The sequence below is a fragment of the Prinia subflava genome, chromosome 5 (assembly GCF_021018805.1).
Source record: "Prinia subflava isolate CZ2003 ecotype Zambia chromosome 5, Cam_Psub_1.2, whole genome shotgun sequence".
NCBI classification, from domain to species: Eukaryota; Metazoa; Chordata; class Aves; order Passeriformes; family Cisticolidae; genus Prinia; species Prinia subflava.
This window is the reverse complement of record NC_086251.1, coordinates 22,429,482-22,447,798: the sequence shown is the minus strand read 5'-3', so window position 1 is coordinate 22,447,798 and position 18,317 is coordinate 22,429,482. Positions and strand designations below refer to the sequence as shown.

General features: G+C 43.4%; 1 protein-coding gene across 1 annotated transcript in view; it reads right to left on the bottom strand.

Moving 5' to 3' along the window:
- TTC17 (tetratricopeptide repeat domain 17) overlaps positions 1-17,986 on the bottom strand; it is a 55,687-nt gene extending 37,701 nt beyond the window's left edge. Inside the window, exons 1-6 of the mRNA XM_063398343.1 lie at positions 17,756-17,986; positions 4,727-4,816; positions 3,242-3,411; positions 2,135-2,246; positions 898-1,029; positions 98-207 (exon numbers count right to left, since the gene is read on the bottom strand). Coding sequence (XP_063254413.1) covers positions 98-207; positions 898-1,029; positions 2,135-2,246; positions 3,242-3,411; positions 4,727-4,816; positions 17,756-17,971 — 830 coding nt within the window. The 5' untranslated portion in view covers positions 17,972-17,986. The remainder of the gene's footprint in view (positions 1-97; positions 208-897; positions 1,030-2,134; positions 2,247-3,241; positions 3,412-4,726; positions 4,817-17,755) is intronic.
- Positions 17,987-18,317: the final 331 nt, after the last annotated feature.

Genomic DNA, 18,317 nt, shown 5'->3' with positions numbered 1-18,317 from the left:
TATTCCTTAGGATACTGTCTTAGAAACCAAAACCTGTTTACCAAATAGGATAACCAGACAAGCAATCTGAGAATAAGTCCTTATTAGCCATTCTTACCTGGAAGAAAAATGAAGGGCACGCATGGCACATTCCACTACTTGGTATGGCTCATTCTTTATTCGCCAGTAAAAAGAAGCCATGTTATAGAGCACCCAGGAAGAAGAGTTCTGCAGTAAAGAGACACACATGAACTGTACCAACTACTAACACATGAACTAAAAGGTTAATCAGGGCTTTAATTACTATAGGATGAAAAGCTGAGCACCAAAGTTGGTGCTCAGCTGCTCTAAGCTATCCTCTTCCACTGGAAAGCTGCCATTTGGCAACAGTTGTCAATGCTTAGGAACACTAAACTAGCGTATTAATGTATTAAAGAAAGAGAATTTTGTCATTTCAGGCAGGTAAGAATACAAAATGAGGTGAAATGAGAGATGACAGTAGTTTAGGCATCAGCATCTTAGCTGGAGTTCAGTGAGAGTTACTAGATTTTGTAGGAAGACATTTCACGAAAACATACACACTTTGGTACTGTTGTTTTTTCTTTGCTCTTCAAGTACCCGTATTTTTAATTTAAAAACTCTTATTAGCTTGACAAAACAAGGAATGTGGCTTGCCAGACAATGTAACTACTCAAGTCCCTAAAGATGACAGTAAGTATCTATTTACTAGCTTTGCTGATGCCTTCTCCTGCCTCTACTTGCCTACCAGAAAATGGTCTCAGTTTGCCCTTTAAAACTGAACTGTAAATCAAATATACATGTGCAAAACTGGATGTGATTGCTTGTACAAAGCCTATCTAAACATGAGACCTTTCCAGCACTCTTCTTTGTGCATCCAGCAAGATTGCAGTTTCATACCTTCATGAGCCCATCATAAATACGGTGGCCTATCTCCTCTATACTTCTTCCCAGCCTCCGTGATAAGTATGTGAAGATGGGATCTTCTTTAGGTAACAGGGGTGCAGAAAGATTAACCCTTTCTTGGACACCCTGAAATAAAAATTGAATACAGGCATTTGCTGACACTTAAGAGCAGAGAAATATAAACAAAAGCATGACTCACAGGAAAATGTACGGCTTGGTTATTTTAAAATCTTATCCTCCTTTCAAGATCTCTAGGAATTGATAGAACAATTTCACCTCTGACAGATAATAATTTATATTATTGCAGATAGGAAAACAGTAGAAGCAGCCAAAAGCAGCTTCTGCTTGTGAGTTCTACAGGGGAAATACTCAGTTCTGGTAACACTGTGTATCTGGCAGCTACTGAACTCACTAATGACCACTTGAAGCACTTATGTCAGGGTTGTCAGGTCACATGCACACAGTGGAGAATCCCTACACCTCCTCTCTTTCTTCCTTCCCCAAGCACAAGCATACTTTCTTTCAAAAATATATCCAGACCCAGAAAGAGAGCTAAAAAACTCCACTTAGTGTTTACCTGTAAGAGAATCCATATTTGTTGATGAAAAGACTTGCAATAAAATAAATATCAAAATAAAAGCATTAAAGCTGCATCTGCATTAGAAAATCTGCTCATATAATGCTGTTGACAAAACCAATTTTCCTACCACTCTTCCACTCTAACTTTTCTAAAGCAGTTGAACTTTGTACTAGTAGGGAACAATTATCTCACCCTCTGGGTTAGTGCTTGGTATTCAGATACCAAACAGACATTCAGGTTTGTCAGGAGCTACCAACAAAACTGCAAACATTGTTTTGATCCTGAATCTTCATACATTTTAAATACCCTGTTCAGCACTCTCCAAATTTCAACTGAGACAATTCACAAGCTAGTAGTAGTAGTGCCAAGGAAAGCTACCAATTTGCAAATGAAGTGTGTTATGAAAACACAATACTCCATTTTCCTAAAAATGTCCCCTAAAATAAGGCAAAAAATAACAAAAGAGAAACTCTATACCTGATGGAACAGGTAAAACCTCCGATATGCAGATACTTTAATCAGGGCCCAACTAGAGCTTTAAAAAAGTGTGAAGATTACAATACCTTTCAACCTTGAGTGAGAACTGCCAGAAGGAGTTTTTTATTCCTTTTCCTAATGGGGACAAATACTTACTTGCATTTGGTCACTTACCCGCAGGTGCTGAAAAGCATGAATACTGTATGGAAGATCTAGAACTTTTGTACAGTCTGGCTGCTGCAGGTCTGGAGGCACTGGGGACTTTGTGTCTATATAGTCTTCAGGGCTGAGGACATAATAACATAACACAGCAGACTGCAGATTAAAATATTGCTGAAGTTCCTAAGAGACAGTATAGCTGACATAGAGAGTACTCTGATTTAATCATTACAGAAATCCCTGATTTGGGCACGTTAGCCCATTTCTGTTGCATTCCCAGATTTCAGTTGTATCAGGATGTCATGACTATAGGATAAAGTAAATAAATTTGTCTGCTTTAGAGAAAAATATCAACATTTGGATAGCATTCAAAATGTATTAGTGTCAACCTAGTGTATCACTGCTATGATTAATGATGTATCTGCCAGGCAAATGGCAATGCATGCAGACTCTTCAACTGAAACAAACAAACCCATCCCAAATACGGGTGATAAGAAGTCCAAATGAAGGTGTATGACGATAAAATTGATCTTTTCCCACTTCAAGTACTCATGCGATTATGATTTAAAAAACCCAACTAAAACAAAACAGTCATTCCCAAAGATGAATTACCAACGAAGCTGAATGTCAAGTACACTGTCTGCTTATCCTTCACTTTCTAAACACAGGGGACAAAATATGACCAGAAAGTTCAACAGCTTGGTAATCAATGGAATTTCTTTCAAAATTAAGTCAAGACAGTTTCCACTAAAATAAATATCTAGCTCAAAACACTGAAAGCATACTCAAGCAGATTCAACCCTCTTCTACATCACATATTTCACTTAAATTCACATGTCTGGTCGTATCAGTACCGAGTAACAGTGGAAGAACTGGAAACAGAAAGGGGAAGTTTCAGGGCAGGGCTAGCATAGACAGTTTGGGGGAAACAGCATTTGTATGTTGTACCTGTTCACAGCTACTGGCAGATGTTTCCATTTTATTCCACAGTAACATAAAATAAAAACTGCCATCTAAAGAAAGTCAGTGCTAGTAATTTTTCACTTGTATTTAGAGGTACCAGTTTTTTTAATTCAGTAAAAATCTTAGAATATAAAGCACCTTATTAAAGCATCTTATTACCGGATATCTTTGCTCTCTAAGGTGATGTATGTGCCATCGTACAGATCTAGGTCCCCCAGGGGCACCTTTGCTTTAATGCAGTCTGGATCTTCTTTATTATGCCTTTGTTCCAGCCCTGTGTCTCTGTCCTCATTTTCCTCTATATGAATCTTTTGAGCAACTAACTGTTTCTGTAGGGGAAAAAAGGAAATAGAAGCACATAATACTGATAAAAGCAAATGCTATAGTTGCTATGATTCAACAGTCCAACTTTTTCCTTAGAAAAAAGTCCATTTGAAAAAAATCTAAAAAATTCTCATTAAATTTTGGAAATACTTCTTTATCTTTTGTAACATCTGTAGGACTTTTTTGGATTTGCATGACATATAAATACTTTCATTAGAGATAATACAATTTGAATGATCCCTTATTTCTGCTGTTCTGCTTAGAAAGTGGGCTAGTAACATTCCAAATCCATGGTAGGCAATGTAGGAAAAGAGGAAATGATTGCTACAAGTACATCAAATTTTTCACATTTGGCCCTCTTTTTTCCGCTGTAAGACCTGGTGGAAATAATACAAGACATTGCAACAAATCATCATCATCACCATTCAGTGTGCTAAGTACAACTGAACATGAGTAGGTGTGAATAGTGCTGTACATGAATACCTGTGAAATGAGAAAACTTGCATCCTTAATTAAAGCCGTACAATTTGATGACATGCTACTGTGAAACAATAGAGATATAAACACTAGTAGCAATTTGTACAAGAACTTATAATAGGTAACTTCAGCTGAAAGTCATTTGTATACCACAAGTTGGGCATTAGTAATTTCCTCACCCACAACTCACACCCCAAAAAGCTTGCAAGTATTATTCTATCCACAGCTAAAATGTCCATCACCACAAAGAGTATGGCCCAGTGAGAAAGACTGGCTGAGTACAGTCACACCAGGGGCAGCCCTGCTTCTTTTTCTTTCTCCTACTTCTGCCCTTCCCCTAAAGCTACCTCTGGTGTCCATCTAGCTTTCCACTTAGTTATCCCAATCTTAATAAAACCAAAGCTGGCACAAGAAAGAGGTGCATGGCCAGAAGGGCTGTGAGCTGTTTGCTTACCTAACCCCTACTCTATTTAAACTTCAGTTTATCAGTTCAAAGTTCATTAAAGCCCTTTTCAAAAAGGGTGGTCTTAGACCCCTTCTCAATAATAAATGGGCTCAAATAAAAACAGAGATATTTGCTCTGAAATACAGTACAACAGAATCCAGTGACTTTATGCAAAATGTTAGGATTTATGGCTAACATCAGGGAATGACACAACTGAAGACCAGCTAGGCAGACTTGAGGCAAAAAATTCTTGAGATCTGAAAAATGTTTCATTCCTTCATTGAAGAAGAACTTTGCCAATAATATATTATTTTTCCCATATTAAACTATCACTATAAAGTCTACAGAAAAAAATCTGTATTTCCAGAAATTAGCTAGTACTTAAACATTATGCCTACCTCCAATTCTTTGAGGTAGTTAACTGTTGTTTCTTGTCTCATTAGTATTACCAAATCATGGGGGTTTCTCAAGTTCATTGGTGAATCCACCTGCAAGACATTTTAACAGTCCATCATATAAGACATCCACCTAAATACAGTGATTTTAAAAGAAAGCAGTCATGTTCATTCACAGTTTGTCTGTTTAGAGGTTTTCTGTACAGTCAACATTCCTAATATGTCCATTATGAAGATCCATACTTCAAACAACATTGTCATTTGAGAATCCAATTTAACCCATGCCTTAATTTTAAACCTATTTTAATTTAATCAGACACACAAGTTCTGAGCATAAGCAAATAAATTTCCATAACAAACATTACTAAGAGTACCTACTGCTGAAACACTAGATACATTAAACTGCAATCAAAAAACCTTATATTGTTTTGTAACTTTAAAATTCCTCCACCACATCCCTCAAAAGGCATAAAGTAGCTCAGCTTCAACTCCTCTCTGCAACTCATTTAACACACTGGCCTACCAAGATTAGTATGCAAAGGAACAAAGTCAAGAGGGAAGCAGTGAAGACTGGAAACTCTGTTACAGAAGACCACGCCACAGCTTCCATAGCTACGCACAGTTCACAGCTCCGTGAAGAGGGACACTAGAGGCAAGTCACAGACAGAGCAGTGACACATCAGCCCCCAGTGGGCTCAGTAAACAACAGCACTTCACCCCACGGCTGAAACACCCCAGCTTTGCCCTCATGCCAAACTCTGCTGCCTCACTGGGTGGGGAAAGCCCCTACAGCAGAGCAGGTGGTGTAGCAGCAGCTGATCTGATGCAAAGGTTCACTTCCAGACTTGCAGCCCTGTTTCCTCCCGTATGTCAGTGTGAGAGCAGGGCACTGGCTGCACACCAGCTGTGGTGACCACCAGGGTCTCCTGGAAGCTAACTCAGACTCAGGAGCTGAACAGAACGTAACTCCCTCCTGGTTGTTTGTCTGAAGTAGTAAACTAAATTAGTTCATGAAGGATTCAATGAGCATGAGAACAGAACCAAGGAAATAGGAGTATGTGATGACAGGATGAAAAGACAAGTTGACAAGGACAGCAACATCTCACACCTTTAACATGACTCTTAGATGGTCTACACCAAGATGTTTTTCCTGGATCTGCTCAGTTTCCATTCGAGCTTTCAGGACACAGAACCAGCTGCTGCATGAAGATGTGAGCACTCACCTGTTTGTTAGCACTGATAGCTCCAAATGGGCTGTCCACCCTCATGACACCTGTGCAAACTTGACAATTTAATGGACAAGTCTGCCATATACAGGTGCAAGAGAACCTCCTGAGCTCCAGTTCTTTCTTTTTTGTCACCTTTTCGAGTAGCTTGGAGAAATTTCTATTACACTCTCTTACTGCAGAGAACTGCATCTCCAGCATATTTGCTGCTCATCCTAATGTGTGCTTTCAACAGATTACACCCTAGGCTGTATTCTCTTGGTTGTGACTCAGATAAGAAGCTCAAATCTACATTCTTTGGACTACTGACTGTGAAGTCTACATTTGTTATAGGACTCTTGACTGAGTAAGGACCCTGTCCTCTGAGATATAAACACGTGTTCCTATTACTAAATCATAAGTGTGGTTTTGGCTAAATTTGGGTAAGTATTCCTTTCCAAAGCAAAAGCTGCAGTGCTTCTTTTAGTATGGAACCATTTTAATGGGTGGCTACCTATACAGTCCAAACAATTCTATATATCTCATTTTCTCCCTTAGAAAATTAACTCTCTTGTATCATCAGATCAATAGAAAATAATGGGTGCTACTGACACTAGTCCTTTTTACACTACGAATTTGGAGATTATGGATTCAACTGTTGCCAATAAAGATGACCAAGTATCTACCATGATGCAGAGAAACACAGAAAATACCATTTCAAAAAAATCTAATGATTTTGTTAGTCGAAGTATTAAAGTCTACAGCATTTCATTCATGGTCATATTTCCTATTTCCTCCTATGGGCCCCACCTCACTTGGAACTGGTTGCACACAAAGCTGGAGTTATGCACTGAATGTAGCACCATTTATGCCTCATTTGCTGAAAAAACGACCGTGGTATGTGCAAATGAATGAGAGATGAATTTGCAAAGAAAATAAGTTTCACTGCTTTTAAAGCACTTCATCACCCATTCCAAAATAGCACTGCTCATCTGCCATCTAAAGGCTGCTTGCATGACACTACACAGTCACTGAGGGCAAAGTCAACTATCAGCTCCGCTTTCAAGTGACAAACAGCATCTGGGCAGACATTTCTAGAGAAAGTTATGCAGGTGTCACCAGCTAGAAAACCTTATTCTGAAAGATGAAGGATCTTGGCCTTACCATTCCTTCAGAAACAGAATGATATTCAGGGTTGACTTCTGTTTTTAACTTTTGGTAAGACAGTCTCATGAGAGGTCTGAATTCGGTATTGGAGAATTTGGAGTGGTGTGTTACCAACCCCCTGTGTGTGGGTTGACAGGAAAGCAATGCAATAGTACCACACTCCCATCAACTATTATCTGGCAGCAGAAACCAAAGTTCCAACAATCAAACAGCAACATCACTGAATTAATTAAAGAAGTTACATTGATCCACCAGGAAATCATCACAGTTAAGGATAGTTTTCTTTAGTCTTCAGATTTTCCCTTCCACATCTGACTCAGTTTGTCACCAGCAAGTAAGTACTTTTTAATAACAGCAGAATCCTTCAGCCTAGCACAAAGTTAACCTTTATCAGTGTGTAAACACAAAGCTCCTAACACAGAATGTTAGTAGTTGTATTGGGCTTGCATGGCAAGGGGTGCCTTCTGTGAGAAGCTGCTGGAAGCTTCCCCTAAGTCCGACAGAGAAGACTCCAGCTGGCTCCAAGATGGACTCATGCTGGCCAGGGCCGAGCCCATCAGTGACGGTGTGATAACACACTTAGGAAGGGAAAAGAAGTTACTGCAGGCAGAAAATAGAGGAGTGAGTATATGCAAGAGAAATGGCTCTGCAGATACCAAGGTCAGTGGAGAAGGAGAGGAGAAGGTGCTCCAGGTGCCAGAGAAGAGCTTTCCCTGCAGCCTGCTGTGAAGACCACGATGAGGCAGGCTGTCCCCTGCAGCCCATCAGCGAGCTGAGATCCACATGCAGTCTAGGGAGGACCTCACACCAGAGCAGGTGGATACCCAAAGGAGGCTGTGAACCTGTGGGAAACCCACACTGGAGCAGGATTTTTGGCAGGATTTGTGGCCCTCCAGGGGACCCACACTGGAGCAGCCTGCTCCTGAAAGATGGCATCTTGTGGGAAGGACCCTGTGATAGCCCATGAGAACGAACACACCAGAGGAGTACATGGAGGACTTACTCCTGTGGAAGGGAAAAGACGCTGGAGCACGGGAAGGAGTTCTTCCTTGGAGGAAGCTGTGTGATGAACTTTACCACTGTGAATGGTTAAACCACTGTGTGATGGACTGACCACAATGCCCATTCCCCTCATGCTGCTGTACCACCAAGGGGAGGAGGTCAGGAATAAAGGAGGTCAGGAGATCAGGAATAAAGTTAAGTCCAGGAACAAAAGGATGGGCTGGGGAAAGGTATTTTTAAGATTCTCTTGTATTCTCTTTACCCTACTATGATCTGATTTGAAATAAATGAACTAATTTCCTCAATTGAGTATTTTATGCCTGTGGTGGTAACTGGTGAGTGATCTCTTCTTGTCCTTATCCAAGCTCTTGAGCTTTCTCTTGTACTTTCTCTCCCCCGTGCAGCTGAGGAGTGATAAAGCAGCTTTGGTAGGCACCTGGTAAGCTCTTCATTACCCCCTTCTCTGTAGTGACACACAGATGGCTCTGGAACTGAAACTTATTCATCTCAGATCCAGTCAGCAACACTGTCAAGACTTACAGCTCATTATCCAGTTTTTTACAACACCCCTCCCTACATCAAACACATTTTCTTCACAGTGCCAGCCATTTCTACAACTGGAAAAAGACAAAGCTAACGCACTGAACTGTGAAGAGCACCGATACTGTGTTTGACACCTCATGAAGGATACAGTGAGTAAGTTGCAAACAAAGGTTTGTATCTGCATAACTTGCACAGCACAGATATCAGTAGCAGCAGTGGTAAAGGGAAGTGGAAGCAGGATGTACTGAAATCAGGAAGACACATTTGATGCCCTGCAGGGCTTGTAACATGGATGCTCACACTTCCCTCATGATGCTTGTGTTTAAGTTCCACCTAGCATCTTCCTGCTTTCCTGTCCAGCCATATCCCCAAACCAGGAAAATTATACCCTGAATAAAAACATAACATATCTCAGAACTTTCTTGTGAGCTGCTGCTTATTAAAATTCAAAGAGATGGCAACATACCCCAAAGATTTGGAAAAGCCCTGAGAGCTTCCCTCACCTGTCAAATAATTCTTTAGTCAGAAATACAAGTCCAAATAATAGATATTTGATGGGTACCTAGAGACTGTTCTGGATTATGCCCCTTCCTTCCCACAGCAAGATTCTAGGTAGATTTCAGAGGATACTGGCTTCACTCAGTCTCATGTCATGCTTGTGCTCTTACAAACACTTGCCACCTTCACCCCTTCATGGAAAGTCTGCTGTGCTTTGTCACCTGATTCGAGAGTCAGACGAGGGAAAAATACACAGATACTGTGACTTAGATAATCTTTTTCAAAATGTAAGCAACTGTCCACAACAGAACAGATGTCAACCCACACAGCAAACACAGCCTCACGGTGTGGAGAGTGGAGCCTCCTGCACTGGAACAGATGCTTTGTCCAACTTACTGATTTTTAACTCAAGGTGTTTGGCTGATGGCAAAGCACCACATTCATTTACTCTTCCTCCAAAGTGCTGAAACTGTAACATGCAAGATGAAGCACTTGAAATGCAAGAATTTGACTTCAATTCCAACACAGTAAACAGGGGAAAAAAAAGAGTTGTGCTGAAAAGCTTTCTTTGAACTTTGACAGCTACTGTAGTTACATTGCAGAAAGCCTGCCAGTAAAACGCTTTTAGAATAAGTGTTCTCTGTTCAACTTTGCCCAAAGGTGAAAGTTTCTTTATAAAGCACAGTTCAAATTTATTCACTGTCACAAAGTACACTAAGAACCCGATTCAGCAAGAAACACACAGAATTTGTGTAATGAAAAAAGACACCAAGTTGAATCAAACCCTGAAGTATGAGTCTCCTGTTACCTCCATATATCAAAGTCTCTTGGCAATTAGACTTGTAAGTTTTGCCAAACCTTCCAGCATATTTTCCCCAACAATCCAGTTACATTGCATCAGGAAGTAAATTTTTCAAATGAGGGTTGATGAATAGTCAGTCAACTATTTTTAAGTAAGCTTTTTTAAAGTACTGTGGAAATCCCACTGTAACTGAGGCACAGGCATATCAAAATCAGAACAGCTTTTAGTGCCTCTTCACACCCTAAAAGCATTATACATACATGCAGAAGGCAGATTATTAAAAAAGAAGCTGTAAAACACACTGTATCAAATGGTGGCACACAGAAAAATGGGCTCCCCGTATTTGTTTTATAGGCAGTGGATGTTTTGTCACCGTACAAAATAAAAGCAATTCCCCCTCCAATAGGCTGGAACTTCTTGCAGTCTTGAGGGGGACCCACGGATCTGAAAACTGGTGCTTGTCTTTTGGTATATTTGTACTGTCTTGAGATACTTTACACTCCAACATGACACTACGTGGCATTTCTGAGGACGTTGCAAAAAAATCTTTACAGGCTTCAGTGCAAGACTCTCTAGGCACCAAGTCGAACTACAGAACTAGAAAATAAATCCTTTGACTCATCCAAATGATGAGTAGGCAGTGTCAGAAGATACTTACTTGTTCCAAGGGATGTCACTGAAAAATTCACACGGAAAAACGATGTTAAATGAGTTTTTGTAAGTACTGAGATATTTAAAAGCTTACTGTTGAACAAACTGTTAGCAAACAGCGCAAGATATTTTCATATCATTAATACCAGCTGCGCTACAGGGAAAACAAATTTGAAACACTTGTAGCACTTCAGAAATAAAACCTAACAAAGTTGCAGTTGCTATTGAATAGCTCTGCTCAACTGAGATCATACAAGCTATGAATATCCTAGGTAACAGATCAAAATACATCGAAGGGAAACAAGACTTCACCTGAATACCGTGTGTCCAATGTGTTGCTGGTCATACTTAAGGGTATAAATTTGCAATTTGTATATTCTAGATAAGGTTTATACTCTTCAGTAGCCAGACGCTCAGCTGAATCAAAACAAGACATGGAGAGATCATTCAGATATTCATCAGTAATGATGCAAGTACTTTTCTTCATAAAAGCAGACTGGTTCTTGATGTCTGCTCACTGTCAAATCCTAAAAATTTAAAGTGTTCTAATATTGCAAATACAGACAGGAAGACTAATTATTAGACTTGTAAGATACCTCAAAAATATTAACCTTGAGCAGTAACTGCTTCAGCAAATGAACAACAGCCTCACTGCTGCCATTAATTTTTTTCTGTTAAACTTTAAGGGAAATTACTTTATCCAGCAGTGTATTTTTAAAGCAGGCAGGTACACGAAATAACAGCAGATTTCAAAGTCTTCCTGACTTTGCTCTTTTGGGCTTTGGTGGGCTCTTCATGCAAACATGTGCTTGGGCCAATTCCAAGGCTCCCTCCAGCTGTGAGGCTCACAATACAGGGAAGGCATTCCAGGCACCAAGTGTAACTCTCACCACAGAATAACCACTTTTAAACAGTTGATTCATATAACCTTTTCAGATTGTCCAAGCCTTATTTAAAAGGCGACAGAACACAGGATCAGAGGCCAGGAAATCAAAGTGTGAGGATCCTGAGAGAAACAGGACCTGGGAACACACCGTGTCCAGAGGACAAAGGCTGTACAAAACCACCAGGAGCTGAGGAATGAGCAGGACATGCCTAGACATGGTCAGAGCCACTGCTACAGCATTCTGGACTTACAGCCTGAATCACCTTGCCACGTATTACCAAGCTCAGCTAAATCCAGACATCTTTGCACTAAAGCTTTTCTGTCAGCAGTCAAAACCTGACATAAGATTACGTGCTGGAGTGTGGCAGGTATGAGGGGCACAGCCACCAACACTTGCAGCTCAGCAGCCCTTGGGATCTGCCTCTTAACTCCTCCACCTCAGATGCAAATCTCTGACTGCTGAGCTGAGAGCAGAGGAAGCTGCTTCTCCACTGGTGCTCCACTGAATGAACCATTTGCATTTCTGATGCCATATACAGGCTACCACAAGGCCTATTTTTATAAATTCAGGTCTAGTCATGATGTTCACAGTGACACAGAAATACAAAGGCTGTGCTCCGCTGGGAGCAGGCAGTGCTGGTGAAGTGCAGTTCTAAATCCCCACCTGGGACAAGCACACTAAGCAACTCAGCAATGCATTATACAAAATGCTGTATAGGTTCAAAGATTTCCTATACACTTATGTAAAGGCAGGAAATTTAAAGGTTTTTTTTTAACTACTACTACTACTTTTCATACCACATGAAGGCCTATGGCCTTCTGGTGATCAAGAGAGAAGTTCTAAACCAGAACAAGTTTTCCTTTTCTTGAGGAAAATCTTACCTATGCCTCAGAACCATCCCGCTTCAGCTCACCACCCTAGGGTTGGATAACATCTAATGAACTACAGAACATTCAAACCAACCAGCCCAGGTGTCTCTGCACACCCTCATAAGGAGGCACTGACAACTCTTTTGGGGAAGGCATGGTTCCACCCTACACATTTCAGTAAAAATGAACTTTTTTTTGATGTAGGTGTGTGGGGTTTTTTTCCTTTTTTGTTGTTGTTTAGCACACAATAGACTTGGAAGGATAAAAAATTCAGTCAAGTAAGAGTTCATACAACCAAGCAAACTAACCTTTAGAGTAAGCAAACATTCACCTGTCATTTTCAAGACAGAACTGAATTACTACTTTATGTATCACAGAAGATGCTTATGTAAGCAACAAATAGCTTTTTATTTGGCTGCACTAGAATCTCAGCTTTCCTTTGGTTTGGATGGCTGCTTTTCCTGTATTCTTGGGCATATGGACCACTGCTCTCATCTCAACCTGTCAGCATACATGTGCACTCAGGTGCCAGGCAGAGCAATGCAGTAACTAGCTCTAAAGACATCCACAAATCAACTTGCCTTGCTGCTGCTCGAGGTGCACTGGCACCCAAATCTGCCACCAAATGAACAACTGGTGGGTATTGTCTCCTGTCTCTACTGCACTAAGGCAGAGTGAAGCATACTACAGCACTGCAGGAAATTCAGATGTCACTTCATTGAGCAGCTGGTTGTCTTAGTGCCAAATAAGTTAGCCAGCACTGCTCTTGGACTCTCCTCTCCAGATCATCTCTCATGAACTTCAAAACACATGGCAACACATTAAAACTAAAACAACTTTTTGCCAACTCAGATTCCCTGCCAGGGGCTCTTTGCTCCTGACAACTCTTTCCCAATCCTGCTTTGGATCATCTGCCTGGAAGGTTTCTGTGCTTCTAGTTTAATTACTCTGACCTAACTTCTTGAGTTTATAGCAGTCCACAAAAAGGCAATCCTTTTGAGTTCTCACTAGCTTGCTCACTTTTAATCACCTCACCAAGGCATCTCTATTAAGACCCTACCTCAGCTCTCATATGTCAGGTCTCTGAGCCATGGTAGCAGCTGGTACCCACCAGTAAAGCCATGAATGACTGTATGCTGCATTGCATTTAATCTGACATTTGTCTGTCCTCTCTTTATGCTGGGTTTCTCTCTTCTCTTGAAGTACACTAGTATTTCTGTGACTAGCTTTCCTACTGGCAGACAAGCACTGTCTAAAATCAGTTATATATTAGCCTGAACTTTATACTGTGAGTTGTGAAATGGCTTATAAACATGTGCTCTGAGCAGATATAATCTCATTAAAGAGAGACGATTACTCAGTCCCTGCCTTTGTAAGAGCAGACATTTGAAGGTAGACTCAGACTAAAAGAATATGAACTGATCCAGAGAATGTTGTCTTTGATCTGAAAATCAGCTACTAGAGCAACAGATACAGCTTGACGGCTTTTTTCTTGATGGCTGAGACTTTGAAATATTATATGCACTGCTACTAATTTGTTTTGTCATTTAGAAATGCTCACTAGAAACTTTAACAACAGTGCCTACTTAGTAAGTACTCCTGATTACTAGATGAGATCTTGCTGATATATGGAAAATTGTTCAGTCTGTGTTAATTTTGCCACTGCTGCCAGATTGTTGTATCACTAAGAAATCAAGTCTGAGACAGGGTACACCTGTGGTCTTGTGTCAGAGAAAAGTTAATCTCACTTGAATGTAGTCTCACATTAAATGTTTGCACCCTTGCTGCACTGTAAGGAGAAAGCTAAGAGAGATTTTAGGTCAACAACGTATAATAATCTCACCTTTCTTCCCTCAAACACATTCCAGCAACTGTATTTTGTATTTAGGTCAGGATCTGTGACTCCTGCTGTCAGATCCTCATCCATGGTGCACTTTCATATAAGAAGGAAAACAAAGCTCACAGTAGCAAACTCAAAGCTACAAAGTCAGTAATCACTGGTGCTCATCTGCATTTCCACAGATAGTGGCTCCTTTAGCAGTGGGAACGTCTGGGTTTTACTATCAATTATGTTTTGCCTACATCTTAATTACACAGGCTTCAGATAAACTGAAGTAGTCCAAGTGAGGACTAAGTCTATACCTCTCTAAAAAGCTGGTAATTTTTGAAGATGTGCTTCAGACTTTAACAATGCTAATATTTCCAAAATTAAATAACATAAATACTAATTAATATCACCACTCTTTGCCAACAGCAGCCACCTCCAGTCAGTGAGTGTTGTGCTTGGAAACATTGCAATGAGCAGTGCAAGGTCCAGCTCTGGCTGACCACCAGCACATCCCTCAGGGATCAATATCAATCGATACTAACACAGCTCTTTACTACTGACAGCCATAAAAAACAACCTCAGGCTTGGTGTCCTCTGCAAACGTGGGGTAGCGTGGTCACTGCAGGGCTGCAGCAAGACAAGCTGGTGGAGAATGGGCTGACGGGGACCCACTCATGAAGGCAACAACGGCAACCACAGGCCCACGGGATGAAATAGCCCCATGCTGCAGGAACGGCTGGGGCTGAATGAAAAACAGCTTCCCAGAAATGGCATTTGGGCTCTGGTGGGGAGAAAGCTGGTGGTGAAGAAGCAGTGAGCCCTGGCAGCTGAGACAACCAACTGCATCCTGGGCTGCAGCAGCAAGGCTGGAGCCAACTGGGCAATCATGCCCCTCCACCAGGCACCCATGTGCAGGCGCCTGCTTCAGCCTTCTGTCCTCACTGTGAGGGCCAGCAAAGCCCACGTGAGGTGGTGAGGGCCCTGGAGCACATAAAATGCAGAGGTTTCCACTGCCAATGAATCACAGAGTATCTCGGGTTGGAATGGAGGACCCATGAATTCTCATGAAATATAACAGCTTAATGAAGAATATTCTGAAAAAGTAAAGGAATGCTCTGCAGTGAAGTTTGAGGCTTTTGTCCTGTTAATAAGTTCTTGGTATTAGCAGGAGAGCCTAAATATTTTGGAATATTGTGATTCTATCAATGAACTGATAAACCACTCATGAATCTTCCAAGTGCTGCTGAGATACTGCTTGACCTCTGACACTTTTGGTGCTGTGACTGCTTTGCAGGGGAGCCTGTTGCAGTGACTGACCATGACCGACCACCCTGTCTGTGAAGAACCTTCTCCTAATGTCCAGTCTGAACTTTCCCTGGCGCAGCTTCATTCCATTCCTCGTCTCTTCTCACCAGTCACCAGAGAGAGGAGATCAGCACCTGCCTCTCTGTTGCCTTGCTTCAGGAAGTTGTAAGCTTGGATGAGGTCTCCTCAGAACTAAGCTGGACAGCTCAGGGACCTTGGCTCTTTCTTGTCTTACCCTTAAGAGCTTCCATCCTCCTGGTTGCTCCCCTTTGGGAGGGCACACAGTCTCAGAGTTAAATGTCCTTATCCTGAGGCACCCAAAGCTGCATGCAGCACACAAGGTGTGACTGCACCAGTGCAGGGTAGAGTGGGACAACAATTCCCACCTGCTGCTGGACAGGTGGAGACTGTTACTTTTGCTGTTAACTACTGAACCACTACTACGTCTTGGAACTTAAAACAACATTGAAGTTCACTAAATACTTGTTCAGTGACTCCCCAAAACACAAGAAAGTGGAAAAAATTAAATTCAGAGGTGCCATGCAGAGTTGGCAATAGCAATAATCACAAATTTAAGTATCATTTTCATGTGAGCCAGGGACATGACAGTAACAGATGCCAAAATGCATCTAATTACAAAAAACTCACTGGACAATTTGCAGCACTACATTCCAGGTACTGAAGAATCTGGCTCCTCATATTTGAAGTAATAACATCATTATAATTGGAATTTCCTTGCTGGAAATGGATGAATTACTTTTGACCAAGCAAGTAAGATAAGTTATTCCACAGCTACTGTTTTCTCACCTCACCTACAGGCTTTGAGAACCTGACAGAGGGAACATGGGAATGCCCCTGCTTACAAAGCATTTGGAACGCAAATAATAGAAAAGACTAACGCATAGCAATAGTACAGTGGAAGCTTCCACCTGTACCTTCAGTTAGTTGACATCACAAAATGCCATTCTTTAAAATCAGTAATGAATTTAGCTAAAAAGATTTGCAAGCCGTTTTATCTAATTGGATTTTTCCAAGTCACAGCTGCTTTTCATGTAATAATCAAAATCAACACCCGACCCAAATTTTGTAATATACGCTCAGTATACACACACAGATGCTTCCAGACCATTATCATATACTTGCACCACTTCCCCACTACATTAAATGGGGAAAAGAGATGAGATAGCACTGGAAGTGTTGTCATTAATTAATTTATTATTAACGATGGTGTCAGAGTGCCTGGATCCACCCAGACAGCCGAAGTGCCCGAGAACCATAAAGGAGTTTCCTGCAGAGAAAAGTCTGCTCCATCTGTCTGAGTTTGCATTTTGGCAGGAAAACCCGAAAACCCGACTAAAAATCCTCACAAACGCAAGGTGATAATGGACATTCATGTCTTCACTCTTTTGTACAAGGGGAAGGCCACACTGTTTGCCACAGCGATCAACTCTTCCGCTCCAAAGGGAAACGGACAGATCTGACACAAAAGTAAATTTCCAGTGCTGCTCCCTTTACAACAAAGAGGAAGGCAAGTAACTAAGAAAAAGCCTAAACATGAGATACAGACCGACTCTTTTCAAGCTGCCTAGAGAACGTGAGGCACGGCCCACTACCAAAATCACGCATTTTGACTAAACCCACAGGGCGTGCGTGTCCTCCTGCACCGAGCACACACGCCAGCGTTTCTCTTTCCTACTTCCAGCAGGAAGGAAAAGCGGCCCGGTCGGGAGCGGCTGGATGTGAAAAATCGCAAACTCACTGCCATCTCCTCCCCGCGGCGAGGAGCCGGGGCTGCCCGGGCCGGCCCCGCTCGGGTCCCGGTTGCGGCCGGGGCCGCGGTACCGCTGCTTTCGCCACCAAAGCGGGACCCGGCCTCGTGCCGGAGGCTCCCCGGGAGCGGCCCCCAGGCAGGAACCGCCGCTTCTCCAGGCAGACTTCCAGCCCAAATCCATTCCCGGCTCGCCCGGGCCCACCGACCGCCCCTCCTCGTTGCCTCGCTCCGGGGCTCCGGCGGATTCAAGCCACGTTTCACAAGCGACGCCAGCTCGCCGCGGGAGCCCCCCGTGCCGGGGCCGCGGGAGCGACCGGCACCGCTGCCCGGCTGCTGCAGCGGCTGCGGGAACAGGCAGCGCTTCGCACCGGGCCGAGGAGCCCCGTGCCCCGCGCCGCACAGCTCGGGGCAGACCGGGGCTGCGGGCGAGCGGCGGCGCGGACAGGGGCTCTCCGTGCCTCCGCAGCCGGGTGGGCAGCGCCCCGCGTCCCTCGGGCCGCTCACCTGCTGCTGGATCTTCCCGTCCTCGGTGACCACCCAGTGGGTGGTGGCAGCGGCGGGCCGCGTCCCCGAGGCCAGCAGCGAGCACAGGCCCAGGGCCCAGCCGGAGAAGACCCATACCCGCCCCAGCCCGCCCCGCCCGGACGCTCCAGCCGCCGCCATCTTCCCCAATCCCGGCCTGCTCGCAGCCCCCGGAAGCGGAACGGCCGCCGCCGCCATTTTGGGAGCGGGCGGTGCCGCGCGCTCGGGCCGGTGCGGCCGCGCCGGGGGCGGGGCGGGGGCGGGCCCGGGTCGGTGCCCGAGGCGGCGCCGGGAGCTCCCGGCCGGGGCGTTCGCAGTCCCGGAGCTGCCCCGGGGCAGCAGCGCAGCGGGGATGCGGCTCTGGAGCACCGTTACAGCACCGCGCAGCGACTGCCCCGCGCGGGGAACCGGGTCCGGCCAACGGCACCTTCCCCGCACCCCTGGCAGCCGCCGGTAACGGCGGAGCCGCTGTCCCGAGCACAGGGCCGGCGTTAAATGGCAGCAAGCGCCGTGTGGCGATACGCTGCATGCTTCAGTTTAAGAC